The 17,775-nt window shown below is 37.5% G+C and overlaps 2 protein-coding genes across 4 annotated transcripts; one reads left to right on the top strand and one right to left on the bottom strand.

The window, feature by feature from the left end:
- Positions 1–5,844: 5,844 nt before the first annotated feature.
- Positions 5,845–9,929, top strand: LOC144712988 (uncharacterized). Of its 3 annotated transcripts, none has more exons than XR_013583933.1 (5): positions 5,865–6,773; positions 6,840–7,005; positions 7,080–7,126; positions 8,896–9,390; positions 9,607–9,929. XR_013583933.1 is itself a non-coding variant. In XM_078587438.1 (4 exons), the coding sequence occupies exons 1-4, from the start codon at positions 6,760–6,762 to the stop codon at positions 8,064–8,066; spliced, it is 384 nt and encodes a 127-aa protein (XP_078443564.1). In that variant the 5' UTR covers positions 5,845–6,759; the 3' UTR covers positions 8,067–8,125. The 3 variants fall into 3 exon arrangements, 1 of the variants encoding a protein (XP_078443564.1); XR_013583924.1 differs by having other exon boundaries at positions 9,590–9,929; XM_078587438.1 differs by lacking the exons at positions 8,896–9,390; positions 9,607–9,929 and adding an exon at positions 7,910–8,125 and having other exon boundaries at positions 5,845–6,773.
- A 1,700-nt stretch (positions 9,930–11,629) lies between these two features.
- On the bottom strand, positions 11,630–17,542 carry LOC144712979 (pyruvate dehydrogenase (acetyl-transferring) kinase, mitochondrial-like). Its single transcript, XM_078587426.1, has 6 exons — positions 16,603–17,542; positions 15,744–16,002; positions 14,818–14,998; positions 13,341–13,488; positions 12,324–12,537; positions 11,630–11,932 (listed from the first exon to the last, which is right to left on the bottom strand). The coding sequence occupies exons 1-6, from the start codon at positions 16,852–16,854 to the stop codon at positions 11,874–11,876; spliced, it is 1,113 nt and encodes a 370-aa protein (XP_078443552.1). The 5' UTR covers positions 16,855–17,542; the 3' UTR covers positions 11,630–11,873.
- Between the last annotated feature and the right edge of the window lie 233 nt (positions 17,543–17,775).

Raw genomic sequence — 17,775 nt, 5'->3', positions numbered from 1 at the left:
TTTCTTTTTGTTTATTGAAATAGGTCAATTAAACATTTAATTTCTTTTAAAATTGATTTTTTAAAACGTTTAAAATTTATATATTGACCTAATTATTTATCCAACATATTATTTAACTTCAAATTTAAGGAAAATTCTTCTTTTAACCTAAAATCATGATAACATGCATTAAAATCAATGTTTTTAAGCATTTAAAACAAGAAAATATGATGAAATTAGCACTTATTTAACTCTTATTCGCATGTTATCAATCATCAATATAGTGTTTAATTGAGATTTATTTATATAGAAACTAAAATCATGAAGGGAATTAACCTGGAAAAATATAGAAGAATCAGGCGAGCTAGCTTGTGATGCCTTGAGAGCCATGTCACCTTACTTGGATGTCTTTTGGAAATCTTTCCACTTAGAAATATAAATATAGCACCATATTTATTGGGCCATAAAAAGGCTTGATCTCTCTAAAAGGGATGCATGTGAAACTTGATTACTTCAGCAGCAGTAACTTTGAGTTGAGAAGTGACCATACAATAACTCACTCACGGACATAGAAAAAATGAAGGATTTAAATGATGAGGCCTTCAAGATAAGAAACTTGTAATATATTAAAAAAAAATTCTGTAAAAATCAAGAATGAAATCATTTTCAGGAAGGTTGTGATTTACATGATGACCCCCCAAAATATGATTCAGATTTTTATGGTGTTTCCATCTTAATACATATCCTAAAACATGATAGATCTTAAATTTCCATAATCAATGTTAAAATCCCCTCTCACTAATTATTTATGATGTTCCCAGGATAGTCACTGTGACTACCTATCATCCTAGCTTACCTAGCATCCACTCGATATTTCAAGTGTCTTATTTTTCCTAGCCTTCCAACTCAAGTAAGAAATTTACAAATTTTTAAAGTTCAGTTTCCTTTTGAGGTAACTGAGACCTACCTGACTTCTCCCATTCAAGTTTTGTTTTTTTAGTTTCATTAATCATTCAAGTAAAAATGAGGAATCTCAGAATGTTGAACTGTTTCTATAAACTAGAGAAAACAGATAAATGTAGAGAAATGGATTAACTGTTTCTATAAACTAGAGGAATCCAATAAACTAGAGAAATGGATTAAGGTTAAGAGATATATAAAGAATATTATAAATAAACAAAGAAGGGAAAACAGGTTTTTAGGGTGAGAAAACGGTGGAATGTAGGGGGAAATGGATAGAAAATGCAGTGAAATTTGTGATCTAAGTTTCCTTGACATTAATGCATGTCTCTTCAGCCCTCAATGCCTCCTCTAAAGTATGAATCTTTATATTTTTCCAGGATCAGGCATTTTTCTGTGCATTAAATGAAAACAAGAGAAGAGATTGAATGAAAACTTCAAAAGAATTACGCTAACCAGACTTAGCAATCTGGATCATGGAGAATACTTTCTCCTGATATTCGGTCTCTTTCTATAGTGCGTCAAGAATGTTCTAAATGAGGGGTAAAGAGAGAATTTCTAAACATGTGATGATTAATCATATACCCCTTTCTGGTTTTCTAGTATCTTTATGTGTCATTTTTTTCCTCATTTTTTCTCTTGATTTAGGGCTTCTCTTTCTAATTTCATATTCCCTCCTTCAAGAATTTATTGAAGGATGAATTTGTGGATCAGGATGTGGCTCAGAATCTTCTGATTTTGACTTTGAAAACCTGAAACCATATTTGACCCCTTTAGGCTTGTTTCCCAATGAATTAGCTCCAATAAGTGCTCCAGCTCAATGATAATTATTACATTTAGTTACATTAAATTTATGAACACATGGGACTAGAAATTATCCATCATTAATAAATTTCTTGACTTCTAAAAATTCAAGCATGGTTAGCTCAAAATATCTCTTGTGGAGAAAAAGAGAATTAGAATCCAGGTATGAATGTTTAGTTAATTGAGGCACTAACATGATAAATTCAATATGAATAACAAATAATACAAATTTTTTATATTTATTACTTCATTTATAATGTTATCAATCACCCACTCTCCTTGGCCCTCTATGCCTGCTTTTTGATCCAGTGCACGGATCTGATAAGCCCACAAATCTTCAGATACATATAAATGTATTTAAAATATGTAAACTTTAAAAAAAACATTTATTTGTGAATTAAATTTTCAAAAATATAGAACATAAATATACGTGAAAGTTTTCAAAAATATATTAAAAACATGATATCTCAGGTAAATTTCCACACTAATTTTGGGCTTATTTTCATTTGTTGTAATTTCTTAATTATATCAAAATTATATAAAATGAAGAATAAATACTTATGTGGGTGACTACTCAAAATATGTATAAAAGTGATAACATTCAGTATTTTACTAATTCAGTTATAAAAACTGTGAGAATGACATATAAATTGAAGATATATCTGCCCATTATCGAGGAAAACCATTTTGCTGTGGATTTCATGACTATTTTCACTCTGATTATGTTTGTAAATTTATGATATTTTAGCTTAGATATCAATCATGAGTGGGATCCAGTGTGTCAAATGTTCAGTGGATATGCTTGTTTGGCTAGGTTCCTAAAATACAGATGAAAATTAACAGAGGCAGACAGTGCCTTCTTGAAGATAGGATGTGAGGGTTGGCCCAAAAATTATTTTATAATATAAAATGTGAGTAATGGTAAGTTCCACAAAATCTGATTGTAATCGACTATGAAACAAATCATATATGATACCTGATGTACAGAAATGGATGTCGTCTTTATACAACCAGATACATATTCATATATGATACCTACGAATGTATCAGCCAACTTTGAATTACATCATCAGATGTTACCATATTATGTACTTAATTTTTTTATTCTACACCCATTCTATAACTCAGTTCAAATTAAATTACTTGACCCTATGCCATATCATCTTTCAGAACGTTAAAATAGCTTAAATTTGTGACTTTCCATGAAAAATGTTATTTTTGAATACTTATGAGGCTGGACCAGTATTTTTCTCGACCTACTATAAAATTGAAAAATTCCATTGAGTATATCCTCTGTGCCTGCAATTCTATTGTTTATTTTGTGGTCCTTTTAATCATAATATATAAAAGTACTTTAAATAAAACTAATATTAATTTTTTGGATCTAATATCATTTAATTATCTTGAAGACATGCAATCATTTCATAAATGATTCAAATAAATATCCTTATCTTTCTCCATAAATTAGTCTTCATTTGCATAGTATTAACCCTTAAGGATGATTAGGGTTTGACAGTCCCGGTCCGGTCCGTACTTTTAGCAAGGACCTATACCTTACCTAAGGATCAGTCCAGTTCTGGTCTGGTCTCATCTAGTCCCGGTCTACTCATGTTGACTTGTCAAAGTCTGAGAACAAAAAGTCAAGATAAAAAATAGTGTGGACTTCTCATTAAAGGGAAAATTTATTAGAAAGTCACATATAAAGACCATCTTGAAAAATGAAAAGAAGATTGAAAGAAGACTAATTGAACAATAAAACAAGAACTAAAGAAGAAGAAAGTAAGATGATAAGGAAGAAGGTAAAGAAACATAATGAGATATAAGAAAATCAGGAGAAAAAGGAAGAAGGGAAATGGTAGGAAAAAGGAAAGGAAGAAGAAAAAGTAAAATAAGACTAGAAAAGGAGGAGAAGAATAATAATAATAAAATAAGAAGAAAAGAGGATGGAAAGAAGAAGAATCAAGAATAAAATAAGAAGAAAAGATGATAGAAAGAAGAATAAAAAAAGACAAAAATAAGATGGAAAGAAGAAGAAAGAAGAATGAAATAAAAAGAAAAGAATAATAAAAAAGAGGATAAAAATAAAAAAAAAGAAGAACGGATAGTGAAAAGAAGAATACAATAAAAAGATAAGAAGACTAAAAGAAATGCAGAAAACTTGACAGAGTAAACTGTAGAGTGGAGAAACCTAACACAGCTTGAAATACAATGAAACAAACTTGACAGAGTTTGAGGACAGAAAGAAACAGATAAACTAAACATTCTCAAAATTGAGAGCAAGAAAGAGGGACTCAAAGAGAGAACATAGAGGGAGAGCAAGTGGGCATGCACGTGAGAGAATGGGAGAGAGAGATACTGAGAAAGCATGAGAGAGAGAGAGAGAGCATGCAAGAGAGCGAGAACGTAAGAGAGAGAGAGCATGCGAGAGAGAGAATGGGAGAGAGAGAGAGAGAGCATGCGAGAGAGAGAGAGAGAATGGGAGATCGAGAGCGTGAGAGAGAGAGAACGGGAGAGTGAGAGCTTGAGAGTGTTAAAGCACGTGCACTTATGAAGGCATCGAGGTGGTTTCTCAACAGCCGTCATTGCCAAGTCTGCCTAAACTACGGACAATGCCGCCATCACCAACGTCATCACCACCTGCCACCAAGCATCGCCATGATGATTACTATTGTATCACTTCGGCGGACCTCATTTGAATCCTTTATTTCAATCTCATAAGCTAAGGGACATCCATCCTTGTATATTCTCATTGTCTTCTTTGATTCAGCACTGGGAAAGACATTCTGTTGCTACTTGTTACACTTGTTGCTCTTCTTCTTCTTCTCGGTGTTTCTCTTCATTTCAAACAGAGAGAGAGAGAGAGAACGGGAGAGCGAGAGTGTGAGGGAGAGAGAGAGAGAACGGGAGAGCGAGAGTGTGAGGGAGAGAGAGAGAGAACGAGAGAGAGAGAGAGAGAATTGGAGAGCGATAGTGTGAGGGAGAGAGAGAGAGAACGAGAGAGAGAGCGAGAATTGGAGAGCGAGAGTGTGTGAGAGAGAGAGAGAGAGAGAACGGGAGAGCGAGAGTGTGAGGGAGAGAGAGAGAACGAGAGAGAGAGAGAGAGAATTGGAGAGCGAGAGTGTGTGAGAGAGAGAGTGAGCAAGAGAGAGAGAGAGAACGGGAGAGCGAGAGTGTGTGAGAGAGAGAACGAGAGAGAGAGTCTGTGAGACAGAGAGAGAGAGAGAGAACGGGAGAGCGAGAGTGTGTGAGAGAGAGAACGGGAGAGAGAGCCTGTGAGACAGAGAGAGATAGAACGGGAGAGCGAGAGAGAGAGAGAGAGAACGGGAGAGCGAGAGTGTGTGAGAGAGAGAACGAGAGAGAGAGTCTGTGAGACAGAGAGAGAGAGAACGAGAGACAGAGAGAGAACGAGAGAGAGAGAGAGAGAGAGAGAGAGAACGGGAGAGCGAGAGTGTGAGAGAGAGAGAACGAGAGACAGAGAGAGAACGGGAGAGCGAGAGTGTGAGAGAGAGAGAACGAGAGACAGAGAGAGAACGGGAGAGCGAGAGAGAGTGAGAGAGACAACGAGAGAGAGAGAGAGGACGGGAGAGCGAGAGTGTGAGAGAGAGAGAGAGAGAACGGGAGAGCGAGACTGTGAGAGAGAGAATGGGAGAGCGAGACTGTGAGAGAGAGAGAGAGAGAGAACGGGAGAGCGAGAGTGTGAGAGAGAGAGAACGAGAGAGAGAGAGAGAGAACGGGAGAGTGAGAGTGCGAGAGAGAGAGAGAGAACGAGAGAGAGAGAGAGAACGGAAGAGCGAGAGTGAGAGAGAGAGAGAGAGAAGATGGGAGCGCGAGAGTGTGAGAGAGAGATTGATGGTGGTTGCTCGAGCTCGTCGGAGGATCACCGTCGACGGCGGCTTCTCCGGCAATGCCGATTTTTGGATTTCTATTTCCAGGTCGTTATTGTTCTCATTGCAGATTTAATCGTGGCCGTCCGTCTCCGGGAGTTACGACGGTGATGCGGCTGCCACCTCGGACACCACCTGGCACGGGAGTTAGTTAGAGTCGCCTCTTGCCTCCTTCTATTGGCTGCCCTATATAATGGGCTAGGTGTTCGACGGAATGTTTTGGGGTTGAACTTCCTCATTCTAACGAGTTTCTGCTTTCTTCTTCCATTCTTGACTTTTTCCATTCTTGACTTTTTCCGTTTCTGGAAACTTCTTGAGTTGGTTACAGGCCTTGCGAAGCCAACAGAGAGAACGGGAGAGGAAGGGTGAGAGAGAGAGAGAGAATGGGAGAGAGAGAGTGTGTGCGAGGGAGAAAGAGAGAGAGAGAACCGGCACGAGAGAGAGAGAGAGAACGGGAAAGAGAGAGCGTGCGAGAGAGAGAGAGAGAGAGAACGGGAGAGCGAGAGCGTGAGGAGAGAGAATAGGAGAGAGAGAGCGTGTGAGAGAGAGAGAGAGAGAAGGGGAGAGAGAGCTGGCGAACGAGAGAGAAAATGGGAGAGAGAGCGTGAGAGAGAGAGAGCGTGCGAGGGAGAGCACGAGAGAGAAAGCGAGGGAGCCAGAGGGAGAGAGCGGGAGAGGTGGGGGGAGAGGTGAACACGATATTCCAAAATGTCAAAGCCTGAGGATGATTTATCCTGGAATTGTGTTCAGTCCATCTTAATTGGTCATTGTAACTGGTTTCAAATTGAGATAATCATTATCAGCTCTTCTCGGCGATCTCCGTGGAGGCCACGGAATCACGAAATCAATCCGCTCGATCCGATTCTGGCGATCATGGCGTTGATCAGCAGTTGCGAAATCTGAAGAGCTTCTGATCTCGAAGAATCGCCGAGAAAATCGGCCGACTAGAAGAGCCGCAAAGAGGAAGAAGACGAAGAACGACAGCGGAGAAGCTTCCGCCTCTCTAGACATCTCCAAGAAGAGGAAGAGAGGCGACGACGCGGAGAAGAAGAACAGGAAGAACAGGAAGAAGAAGAACAAGATTAAGAACAAGAAGAAGAACGCGAAGAGCGAAGCAGAGAAAGAGATTTCTATGATCGAGGAGAGGTGAGAACCGAGCGAGAAGAGGGATGAATCTTCTCTTCTGTGGATTGATCCGATTGAAATCTGCAGAGATGAAGACGCGGGCAAGGAGGTGTACGTCGGGGGAATTCCGTACTACTCGACGGAAGACGATATACGGAGCTTCTTCCAGGGTTGCGAGACTGTGACCGAGCTCGACTGCATGATCTTCCCTGAGAGCGGCAAATTCAGAGGAATCGACATTGTTTCCTTCAAGGTCTGCCTTCTCTCCATCTGATAGTTTATGAATTCACCTCCGTAGACTGATATTTTCACATGGTTTGAGCGCAGATGGAAGCAGCCGCGAAGAGGGCCCTGGCGCTCGATGGCTCTGGCAGGTATGATCTAATTCGCTGATATTTTTCTACTTTAATCTAAATTCCCTGAGATTTATCTACTTTGATCTAAATTCCCTGAGAGGTAATTACTTTCATCTAAACTCGCTGGGATTTATCTACTTCGATCCAAACTCACTGAGATTTATCTACCTTGGTCTAAATTCGCTGAGATTTATCGATTTTGATCAAAATTCGCTGATATTTATCTACTTTGATCAAAATTCGCTGCGATTTATCTACTTTGATCCAAATTAGCTGATTTATCTACTTTGATCTGAATTCGCTGAGACTTATCTACTGTCCCCAAAACATTCGCTAGGATTTATCTACTTTGGTCGAAATTAGCTGAGATTTATGTACTTTGGTCTAAATTCGCTTAGATTTATCTATTTTGATCAAAATTCACCAATATTTATCTACTTTGACCAAAATTCACTGCGATTTATCTACTTTGATCTAAATTGGCTGATTTATATACTTGGATACAAATTCGCTGAGATTTATCGACTGTCCCCAAAAAAATTGCTGGGATTTATCTACTTCGAACCAAACTCACAGAGATTTATCTTCTTTGGTCTAAATTCACTGAGATTTATCTATTTTGATCAAAGTTTGCTGATATTTAGCTACTTTGATCAAAATTCGCTGCAATTTATCTACTTTGATCCAAATTAGCTGATTTATCTACTTTGATCCAAATTCGCTGAGATTTATCTACTGTCCCCAAATAATTTTACCAGACGGTTAGGGTTGATATTGACCGGTTTGTGGAGCCTTTGACAGCTGCCTACCAGTTCATTGTCCAACGGAAGAGATCAAAATGGAATTGTCTGCGGTTGCGGGGATTGAAAAATTATGTATTTTTATGGAAGGAATGAGCCTGAAGGTGCTATTGTTAGCTAAAATGGAACAGCTCGCTTTTGATTATTGGGTTCTGTAGGGAAGAAGATTTCTCCACCCTTAATGAAAGAAAGCACACGTAATTTTTTTGCATAACTATTTGCATGTTTCTTGCAACCTTCTTTGTCATTTAACCCTGAACTTTGAGCTTAGATCATTTCTGCTCGAATAAGTATCAGGCTGACATGAAGCATAAGCAAAATGGAAGATAAGACTCAGTTTAATAGGCGAAACCCATGGATATTGAGTGGTCGTTTGCGGAGATGAAGGTAGTGGCAGGAGGGGAGAGGGTGCATATGTTTACGAATGCTCACTCCCCTGCGACGACGTCGCGGTGAAGGTAGTGGCGGGAGGGGATAACCTCATTAATACGGAAAGAGCTCTTGAGAACTCTTTCCGTATAATATCTAGACGCTATAGAGGCCAATTTTGGTGAATTTCAGTGAAATCAATACAGATATTAATAAGGACAATTTCGAATAGAAATTGGATCAGCGAACTCTTGGATCAAAGGCTTCTGTCTTTTGAATCTATTTACCGAAATTAATGTCTTTTGAATCTATTTTCTGCTGAAAATGTATTTCAGTGAAATTTTGAATGTATTTTAATGAAATTAATGAATTTTGAATCTATTTTCTGCTGAAAATGTATTTCAGTGAAATTTTGAATGTATTTTAATGAAATTAATGAATTTCGAATCTATTTTCTGCTGAAAATGTATTTCAGTGAAATTTTGAATGTATTTTAATGAAATTAATGAATTTTGAATCTATTTTCTGCTGAAAATGAATCAACGGCAGATGAATTTCGAATTTTGAATCTATTTTTTAAATTTTATGTATTTTCTGCTGAAAATGGATCAACTACAGATGCTGAAGAAACTGGTGCATTGAGCAAACTGTCTAACACAAGTGCTTGGGAAAGGAGAGGGACGAAGAGAAAGACTGCAATTCAAAAAATGGTTCTCGATTTGATGTAGCTTTATCTGCGTAGGATTAAAAAAAGGCCAACACCGTACCCAAAAAACTTTGTACATGGAATAGTCCGCCTCTCTTTTTCCGTTTGAGCCCACTCAATATCAAAAATCAGGTATGGAGCCTTTCTAAATACTGCAATACAATAATTTGAAATCTACGGAAATCGTCGGAAATCGTCGGAAATCAAAAATCTTTAATCCAATACACAATCGATTTCTGATTTTTGAGCGCAGATTTCCATAGATTTTGAAGACTTCATAAATTCTTCAGGGCAAAAGATCCAAAAATCAACATCATCATTATGGCCATCGTCGGGGCAAAAGATCCACCCCGTGAAAGAGGGCCAGTCCGAGGAATTCTTCAGAGATGACGAGCCGACAGATGGTGGTAATCAACTCCTTATGAATTCCCGCTCCTCTCTCTCTCTCTCTCTCTCTCTCTCTCTCTCTCTCTCTCTCTCTCTCTCTCTCTCTCTCTCTCTCTCCCTCTCTCTCTCTCTCTCTCTCTCTCTCTCTCTCTCTCTCTCTCTCTCTCTCTCTCTCTCTCTCTCTCTCTCTCTCTGTAAAATCTCATCTTTCCTTACCAGGGCGCCATCTCTGTTAGCTTCTTCCTTCATAAAAAGATCTTCTGCTTCGTTCGCTGCCATCTATCGTACGGCGGGGCCGCCGGAGACAAGCGGCACGGCAACCGCGTCGCCGCCAAGACGCTGCATACATCGACATTTAAGTATCTAGATCCTCTCTCGCCCCACCTTCCTCCACCGGCATCTAAGGAAAATCCACAAGCTTTAGTTCTGTGTGGTTCGTCAAAGTGGCTGAAGATGGGATTTTTTTTTTCCTCTCCCAGGATGAGAACAACCCTGCTTTCTCTCTTCTCTCTCTATAGAGGTTTATCCTTTTTGTTGATTTTTTAAGTTTTCCAAAATCTGGCGATGATTTATTCTTAACATTTATGATTTAAAGAATTCGAGATACTGATTTATGATTTAAAGAATAACTGATGCCCAAAACCCGCTCTAAAAAAAAAACTGCACTGCTTTCTCTCTCTTCTCTATCTACCCCAAGCGAGCATTGCGAGCGGGCCCCACTAGTTATTTTAGAGTTCATACATTGGTTTATATCCCCAACGTACTTGTTTTTTTCAGATGATTGATTAATAATATGCAAGATAAATATTGGTATAATATTATTATAGTACTGTAACTCATTCTCAAATTCATATTTGGAAAAATAAATTGATGCATCAAAGTTGACTCTATTAAATGAATTAACATATGCATCGAATTAATTAAGTCGATTGAGGCAGTGTTTCACAAGGTGGATATTCAATAGTTTCCGCGTTCACTTATCATTATATCTCGTTATTGTGTACCAAATAAAATCCTTCCAGTTTATTGATAAATTTTATGATTTGAGGGAAAAGGCAAGTCTCAACCTTATTTTAAAACAGCAAAAAATCTTTTTAAAAGATAAAAAATTAACCTTTGGACTCTATGGTCCATTTTCACAGCATATAAGGTTAAATAATGCTAAATAGCTTTTATAATTCAAGGTAACAACATTAAAACACTTTTAAGGAATAACATTATCTCTTAAAAATTTTAAAACCTTAACAAATAGTAGAAATCATTAAATAACATTTATTAATTCATTTTTTCATAAAAAATCATAAAATTAGTAACATTGTTTACTTCAGTTATAAAGATCCTATTTATTAACAAAAAAATGAAATAAAATATGTGGTACTTTTTCTCTCACCCTAAAAATATTAGTTTGGTATATTGAGTCAAACTAAATAAATAAGTTGATTAATATCTAAAGGAGCGTAATGAAATGTCAAAATTATTTTTAATATAATTGATACGATATCATAGTTTACTCATTGTATATGTTTTTACTAAATTATCCCAGTTTTTCATTAGACCATTTTATCTCATCTATCATCCAAATAGCTTATATTTTAAAATAAATATTTGATTGGATCAGAAAACTCATTGGTTCTAAGACCATTTCATTAATGATGTATCTATTCATTGAAGTTTTTTATTTAATAATTATATAAATTGAATCCAATTATAATTATATGGTCCTGTTCTCTATGATCTTGTGGCAATATCCCTGTCTTAAGCTTTCATTTTCTACCTGTTGGAAATGTACAACAAAACACAAGCTGATTGCAATAGGTGTATAAGGTTAATTGAAATGATAATGGGTTAATATTATGTCAAGTTGTTATGTAAAAATATTTTTAAGAATCAAATATTAACAATTTATTTGACTGAAACTTGTATAACTCCCTAGATTATTTATTATAAATTTACCATTGTTTAGCATCTACAAGGCTAGCTTATTATCTTAACCCAAAATAGCTTATTATATTTTTATAAATTATTTAGTAGTATTAAAGATGGTGATTTCCCCATTCCCAATTATTATGTAGAATAAAGGAAACTAATCATATCAAACCTTTAATTTTATACAAAATTTAGTCACATAATATCTATTTTAAATATCTGAAATAAGTTTTTTTCTGGTACTGCTCCTTATGGTACATATCAAGGGAAAATGAAATTTTGACTTCCACAAATAGAAAAAAAGGTTTACACCATACTAATGGAAACCTAAACTTCACTACGATAATTTATATTACATCACATTTAAGTCGTCTCATTTACACTAAAAAAGGAAGATACATACAAATGCATGGATACAGTTTTATGTGCATACAAGAATGCATGGTATTCGGAGATCTAGTCATTGAACCCAAGGTTTATGTACAAAGGGATCAAGAGATGGAGATAGATGAAACTAGTGATTAGCCTGAAATGAAAAAATAATTTTACATTAGGAAATTTTAATTTGGAGAATCATTCAAGGTAATGGTTCTTTGGAATCCCCCAAACGCGACAGATGTAAGTAGGCATCTGTTCCTGCCATGAGAAAAATATTAATATCAGTTTAAACTATTGCATAAAATTAATTACTTTTATGTTGAAAAATCATAAAAAGGTTGTAGTTAGTAACCTATAATTACAAAAAAAAGGTAACATGGATGGGCTGACAATTAACCAAAGTTAGTTGTGTTGATTTGGAAAAAAAAATTCCTTGTATATAAAGTTCACAGTTTCAATCTAAGGCCTACACATGGATTTGTTATATGTTAAAAGGTTTGACAATCACATTAAGTAAATATAAAACGTGCATTTATTAATTCAGAATAACCTCATTAAGTTGTTTCTTGCTTAAATGGATAAAATATCAATATCAGAAATATTTTTTATGAACAGAAAGTAGTGAATATTATTTTTCTGGGAGACTCACCGTATCCTTCCATGGAAATAATCTGGAGGTCTCCACCAAAATACCTAGCATAAAGACGACTTATGGGCAACCCATATCCAAAGCCAGCCATGGTTACTCTCCCATCATTGACATTATCTGGATAATGGAGCTGGGGAGGCTCTGCCGTGCTATAAAGATATGAAAATAGCTTAGGAAGGCCACTCCTTGGAATACCTCCTCCCTCATCTGAAATCTGCATGTTTACCAAAGTTCATCATGAATAAATAGGAAGGGGAAAATTATGAAATTGTATATTTTAATTATTCATTGGCTTGAAGGGAATGGGATAGGCTCTTTATTTACTCTTTCACCCTTAAGTTTTGTATGTTCGAGTAATTAATTATACTGTAATATTTTAAACCAGCGCAAAAAAATATAAGACTGACTTTTAAACTATTCCAGATGTCATTCCCGAAAAAGATTGTCAAATATAACTAATCATTAAAGAAGATATTATCCAACTGGGTACACTTTCTACATGGATTCGATGGAATGGGACACGCGGTTCAGTTTTTCTGTTTCACTTCTATATTCATTATATTCAAGTTTTTACCAGGCATATATTTATATAAAAAAAAAACCAGATTTCTCCATGCTTATCAATACCAAGGGTTAATGTTTAAAATTATTCCCCTAATATGTAGCCATAAAAATATAAGATTTAAAGAACAAAACGATTGAAACGCTGTCAGGGTTATTGCCTCAGGTTGCGACTTAACAGACTGTGATGAAAGAAATTAAAAGTAACTCTGAAAACTACAGATTTCTCTTTTGAGTGATATATATTAACGTTTTATGTGCAAGATTTTCTCACATGGTTGCATCCTTTCTACTCAAGTATTGGATTAACTAAGTAGAAGACAGAAGATTAATATTGAAATCATGACAATTAAGCATGAATGTTTTATTGAAAAAATGAAATAGTTTGAAGAAAAATGAAATAAAGTGAAGAAAAATTCAGATTGAAGGTAGTTCTAGAAAAATGAAATTGGTTACCTTGATCGTCACGTCTTCAGCACCATCAGCTACCACAATTCTCACAGGAGGTGCTTCTCTATCAGAGTTCATAAATCGTTCCTGAACTGCGCGCAGGGAGTTCTTCACCAGTTCAAACATCATGAGGTGGAGATGTGAAGGCACATACCTGTTATAGAAAATAAATTAGTTTCGTTCAATAATTAACGTCAGGATCAACTTGATATAATTTGAATTATTTAAAGAAATGGGAAAAGTAGCATTAAATAGTTTATTTTGAGAATTCTGAAGCGGAAATTGTTCCGGATTTCTTGACTAATTCGAATTACATTAGACGATATAGAAAATTTCATCAGAAGGATGGCGACAATTAAAAATTAATTTAGCATTGAAAGCATCCAATAGGAGGAGTAATATAATCAAAAGCACCCAATGATTCTACCCAAGTTTCTTGATGACCAAGAGCGATTCAGAGAACGAGAGTATGCCAGAGAGAGAGATAGAGTGATTGAGAGGGGATAGAAAGAGAGAAAGAGAGGGGGTGAGAGCGAGAAAGATAGAGAGAGAGAGGGAGAGAGGAAGAGAGAGAGTGAGAGACAGAGAGAAAGAGGGAGAGGAGAGGGAAAGAGAGGGGGGGGGTGAGAGATACAGAGAGAGAGAGAGATTGAGAAATATAGAAAAAGTGAGAGGAGAGAGAGAGAGGTTGAGAGGGGAGAAAAAGAAGAGTAATAGTGGGGACAAAAAAGAGCTTAATAGAAGGGGAGAGAGAGACTAAGAGGGGAGAAAAAGGAGAGTAATAGTGGGGAGAAATAAGGGATTAATAGAAGGGAGAGAGAGAGATTGAGAGGGGAGAAAAAGGAGAGTAATAGTGGGGAGAAAAAAGAGATTAATAGAAGGGAGAGAGAGAGAGAGAGATTGAGAGGGGAGAAAAAGGAGAGTAATAGTGGGGAGAAAAAAGAGATTAATAGAAGGGAGAGAGAGAGAGAGAGAGAGAGAGGGGAGAAAAAGGAGAGAAAGAGGGGGGAGAAAAAAGAGATTAAGAGAAGGGAGAGAGAGAGAGAGAGAGAGTGAGAGGGGAGAAAAAGGAGAGTAATAGATGGGGGAGAGAGAGAGAAAGATTGAGAGGGGAGAAAAAGAGAGTAATAGAGGGGAGAGAGAGAGAGAGAGAGTTTGAGAGGGGAGAAAAAGAGAGTAATAGAGGGGAGAGAGAGAGAGAGATTGAGAGGGGAGAAAAAGAGAGTAATAGATGGGGGAGAGAGAGAGAGAGGTTGAGAGGGGAGAAAAAGAGAGTTAGAGAGAGAGAGATTGAGAGGGGAGAAAAAGAGAGTGAGATAGAGAGAGAGAGAGAGAGAGAGAGAGAGACAAAGAGAGAGAGAGAGAGAGAGAAACAGAGACAGAGAGAGAGAGAGACAGACAGAGACACAGAGAGGGAGAGAGGGAGAGAGAGAGAGAGAGAGAGAGAGACGAATGGGTTTTGTAGGAGAAGAGAGAGACTTACGGAAAGGTGAAATCGGGGTCTCCATAGATAGTAACATCCGGCGCCTCTCCATAAACCCGCATGCAGACAGCTCTCGCATCTTCGCTGGACACATTTGCCACATGCATTGGCGACATCTTGGAATTTATTTGGCCAACACACCCCGGCTCTGAATTATTTTCGTGCAAAGAAAGATGCTGACCTGCCGTTGGTTGAATCAATAGCACAAATCTAGTCAAGTTTAATACCCCGAAAAATAAATAAATATAAGAGGATCGAACTTAAGCTGACCAATCAGTCGAGTTTAATACCCAGAAAAAAATAAATAAGTATTCGAGGATCGAACTTATGCCGACCAATCAGTCGAGTTTAAGACCCAGAAAAATAAATAAACTCTAAATGATGAATGGTTAAGATAAGCAATCAGTGGTGTTTAATACCCAGAAGAATAAATAGTAAATGATGAATGATTAAGTTAGCCAATCAGTCGAGTTTAATAACCAGAAAATAAATGAATAAATATTAAAGAATGAAACGATGAAGCAAGCCAATCAGTCGACTTTAATACCCAGAAAAATAAATAAATAAATAAATATTAAAGGATGAATGATTAAGCTAAGAAATCTGTCGAGTTTAATAACCAGAAAAATAAATAGATCAATCAATATTGAAGGATGAATGATCAACCTAACCAATCAGTCGACTTAAATACCCAGAAAAGTAAATCAATCAATATTGAAGGATGAGTGATTAACCTAACCAATCGGTCGAGTTTAATACCCGGAAAAATAAATAAATCAATATTGAAGGATGAATGATTAAGCTAATCAATCACGAGTTTAATAAATAAATCAATATTGGGGGGTGAATGATTAAGCTAAGAAATCAGTCGACTCTAATACCCAGAAAAATAAATTAAATATTAAAGGATGAATGATTAAGCTAACCAATCAGCATGCGGATCCCAATTCTTGAAAGATAAAAGCGGTCGAGAAATTCTTGAATTTCAGCGAGCTCAGGTGACGAGGGCTTTGATTTCAATCTGTTCTTCAGCTGCTGAACTCCCAAGGCTATGGTGGGAACAACATCATTATGTCTGACCTTGATCATCTTAATCATGTCACTGAACGCCAATTCATCTGTTGGATCTCTGATCTCTGGAAATGACTGGAGATCACAGAACGACTCTAGATACCAATCCCTCACCTTGAAAGAACAGAGAAGCAAAATGAAGAGAAAACTTAGCAAAAAGCCTTCTAGATCCATTAGTTCGATCTCAGAATGATAAAAAATTCAAAAACATTTTGAAGTTAAAATCATTCCAGACCTAGAGAGCTTGGAAATAGTTCCTTTTATTCTCTCACGAAAATGTAGAGAACTTCAATTTGGGTTGCGTTAGTGTTGAAATCAATGAAAAGGAAGGCCTTTTTAGATACTAATTACCTTTCCTAGTCAAATTCAATATTCCCTTGGTCAATAAATGTCTGTAACATCTTTCTTCGACAAAATAAACCTACGAAACTTTGAAACCTGCGGAAATGGTAAATATTTCGCACAAGAACGTTCTCCGTAGATAATAAATCATCGGACAAAAACCAAGAAGAAATTCGTCGGAACTCCATTCCCTGATCTATGAAAAAGAATGGGATAAACTTTGAATTTTCAACAACTGAGAAAACTCGACCCGGCAGAAATTCTTGTTTAAAAAATCATATTACCGTGAGGCTGAAATGGGTCTTTAAAAATCAGAGGGCAGAAAGGAAATTTTCGAAAAAAAAAAAAGGAAAAACCCCTGAGTAGAAGTACCTTGAGAACAGCATTCTGGTGAGAAAGACCGAAGGGGAGATTATCAAGCTCAAGAACCCTGCGAGCGATCCGGATAGAAAGCTCTTTGCGGAGGAATTGGGCAGATTGTAAAAGTTTGGTATCGTTGGGCTGCTGCCCAAATTCCATCATCTGCCTCAGCCCAACTCCAGTCTGCCTCATGGCCCCCAATCTCAACACCTGCTCCATCGCCATCCTCCCTCCCGCTTCCATTGCCCTCCTCGCTGCCATCATCTCTCTTCAATCTCTCTCTACAATCTCCCTCTACAATCTATCTCTCTCTCTGTAATCTCTCTCTCTCTCTCTCTGAAAGCTCTCTCTCTCTCTCTCTCTCTCTCTCTCTCTCTCTCTCTCTCTCTCTCTCTCTCTCTCTCTCTCTCTCTCTCTCTCTGCAAGCTCTCTCTCCCTCTCTCTGAAAGCTCTCTCTCCCTCTCTCTGCAAGCTCTCTCTCCCTCGCTCTGCAAGCTCTCTCTCCCTCTCTCTGAAAGCTCTCTCTCTCTCTCCAAGCTCTCTCTCCCTCTCTCTGAAAGCTCTCTCTCTCTCTGCAAGCTCTCTCTTTCTGTCCTCTTCTCTCTATCTCCAAGCTCTCTCTGCCTGTCTCCTCTCTCTCTCTCTCTTTGCAAGCTCTCTCTCCCTCTCTCCTCTCTCTCTCTCTCTGAAAGCTCTCTCTCTCTCTTCAAGCTCTCTCTGTCTGTCTCCTCTCTCTCCACTCTCTCTGCAAGCTCTCTCTATCGCTCTCTCCTCTCTCTCTCTCTCTGCAAGCTCTCCGGCCGTCTTCTTTCTCTCTCTCCCTCTCTTCTTTCTGTCTACCGGCAGTACAGAGGGGAGAAGAAGAAGAAGAAGGAAGGAAGAAGAAGAAGGAGAAGAAGAAGGGCATGCAGTGGTGGGAGGAGATGCCGACGTGGAAGAGAGTTGGCGGTGAAAGCCTCGTTCAAGTCGCTTTATAACGGTCCTTGTGCACTACACGTAAGGAGTGACATAATTGGTCTTACAAGGCACGCTCCCTCTATTTTCTTCAAGTCGCTTTATAATGTTTTTTTTTTTCTCAAACCACAGTCAAAAAAAGGACCTGAGAAATTATCAGCCCGGCCCGTTTTTCCTGTGAGAGAATTTTCTAATTATCACTTGAGAGAATTCATAGAAAGTTACAACTTT

This window comes from Wolffia australiana, chromosome 1 (assembly GCF_029677425.1).
Source record: "Wolffia australiana isolate 7733 chromosome 1, ASM2967742v1".
NCBI classification, from domain to species: Eukaryota; Viridiplantae; Streptophyta; class Magnoliopsida; order Alismatales; family Araceae; genus Wolffia; species Wolffia australiana.
The sequence above is the reverse complement of the archived record's forward strand: the minus strand, read 5'-3'. Positions and strand labels throughout refer to the sequence as shown.

Bases quoted from the DNA above. Each gene is read 5' to 3' on its own strand.
- LOC144712988 (XM_078587438.1), top strand. The intron at 7,006-7,079 runs GTCTGCCTTCTC...GTTTGAGCGCAG, and splicing joins TCGACATTGTTTCCTTCAAG to ATGGAAGCAGCCGCGAAGAG. The intron at 7,127-7,909 runs GTATGATCTAAT...AGCCTTTGACAG, and splicing joins GCGCTCGATGGCTCTGGCAG to CTGCCTACCAGTTCATTGTC.
- LOC144712979 (XM_078587426.1), bottom strand. From the start codon at position 16,854: ATGATGGCAGCGAGGAGGGCAATGGAAGCGGGAGGGAGGATGGCGATG. The intron at 16,003-16,602 runs GTACTTCTACTC...TGTTCTTTCAAG, and splicing joins ACCAGAATGCTGTTCTCAAG to GTGAGGGATTGGTATCTAGA. The intron at 12,538-13,340 runs GTAACCAATTTC...GTAAACATGCAG, and splicing joins CTGAAGACGTGACGATCAAG to ATTTCAGATGAGGGAGGAGG.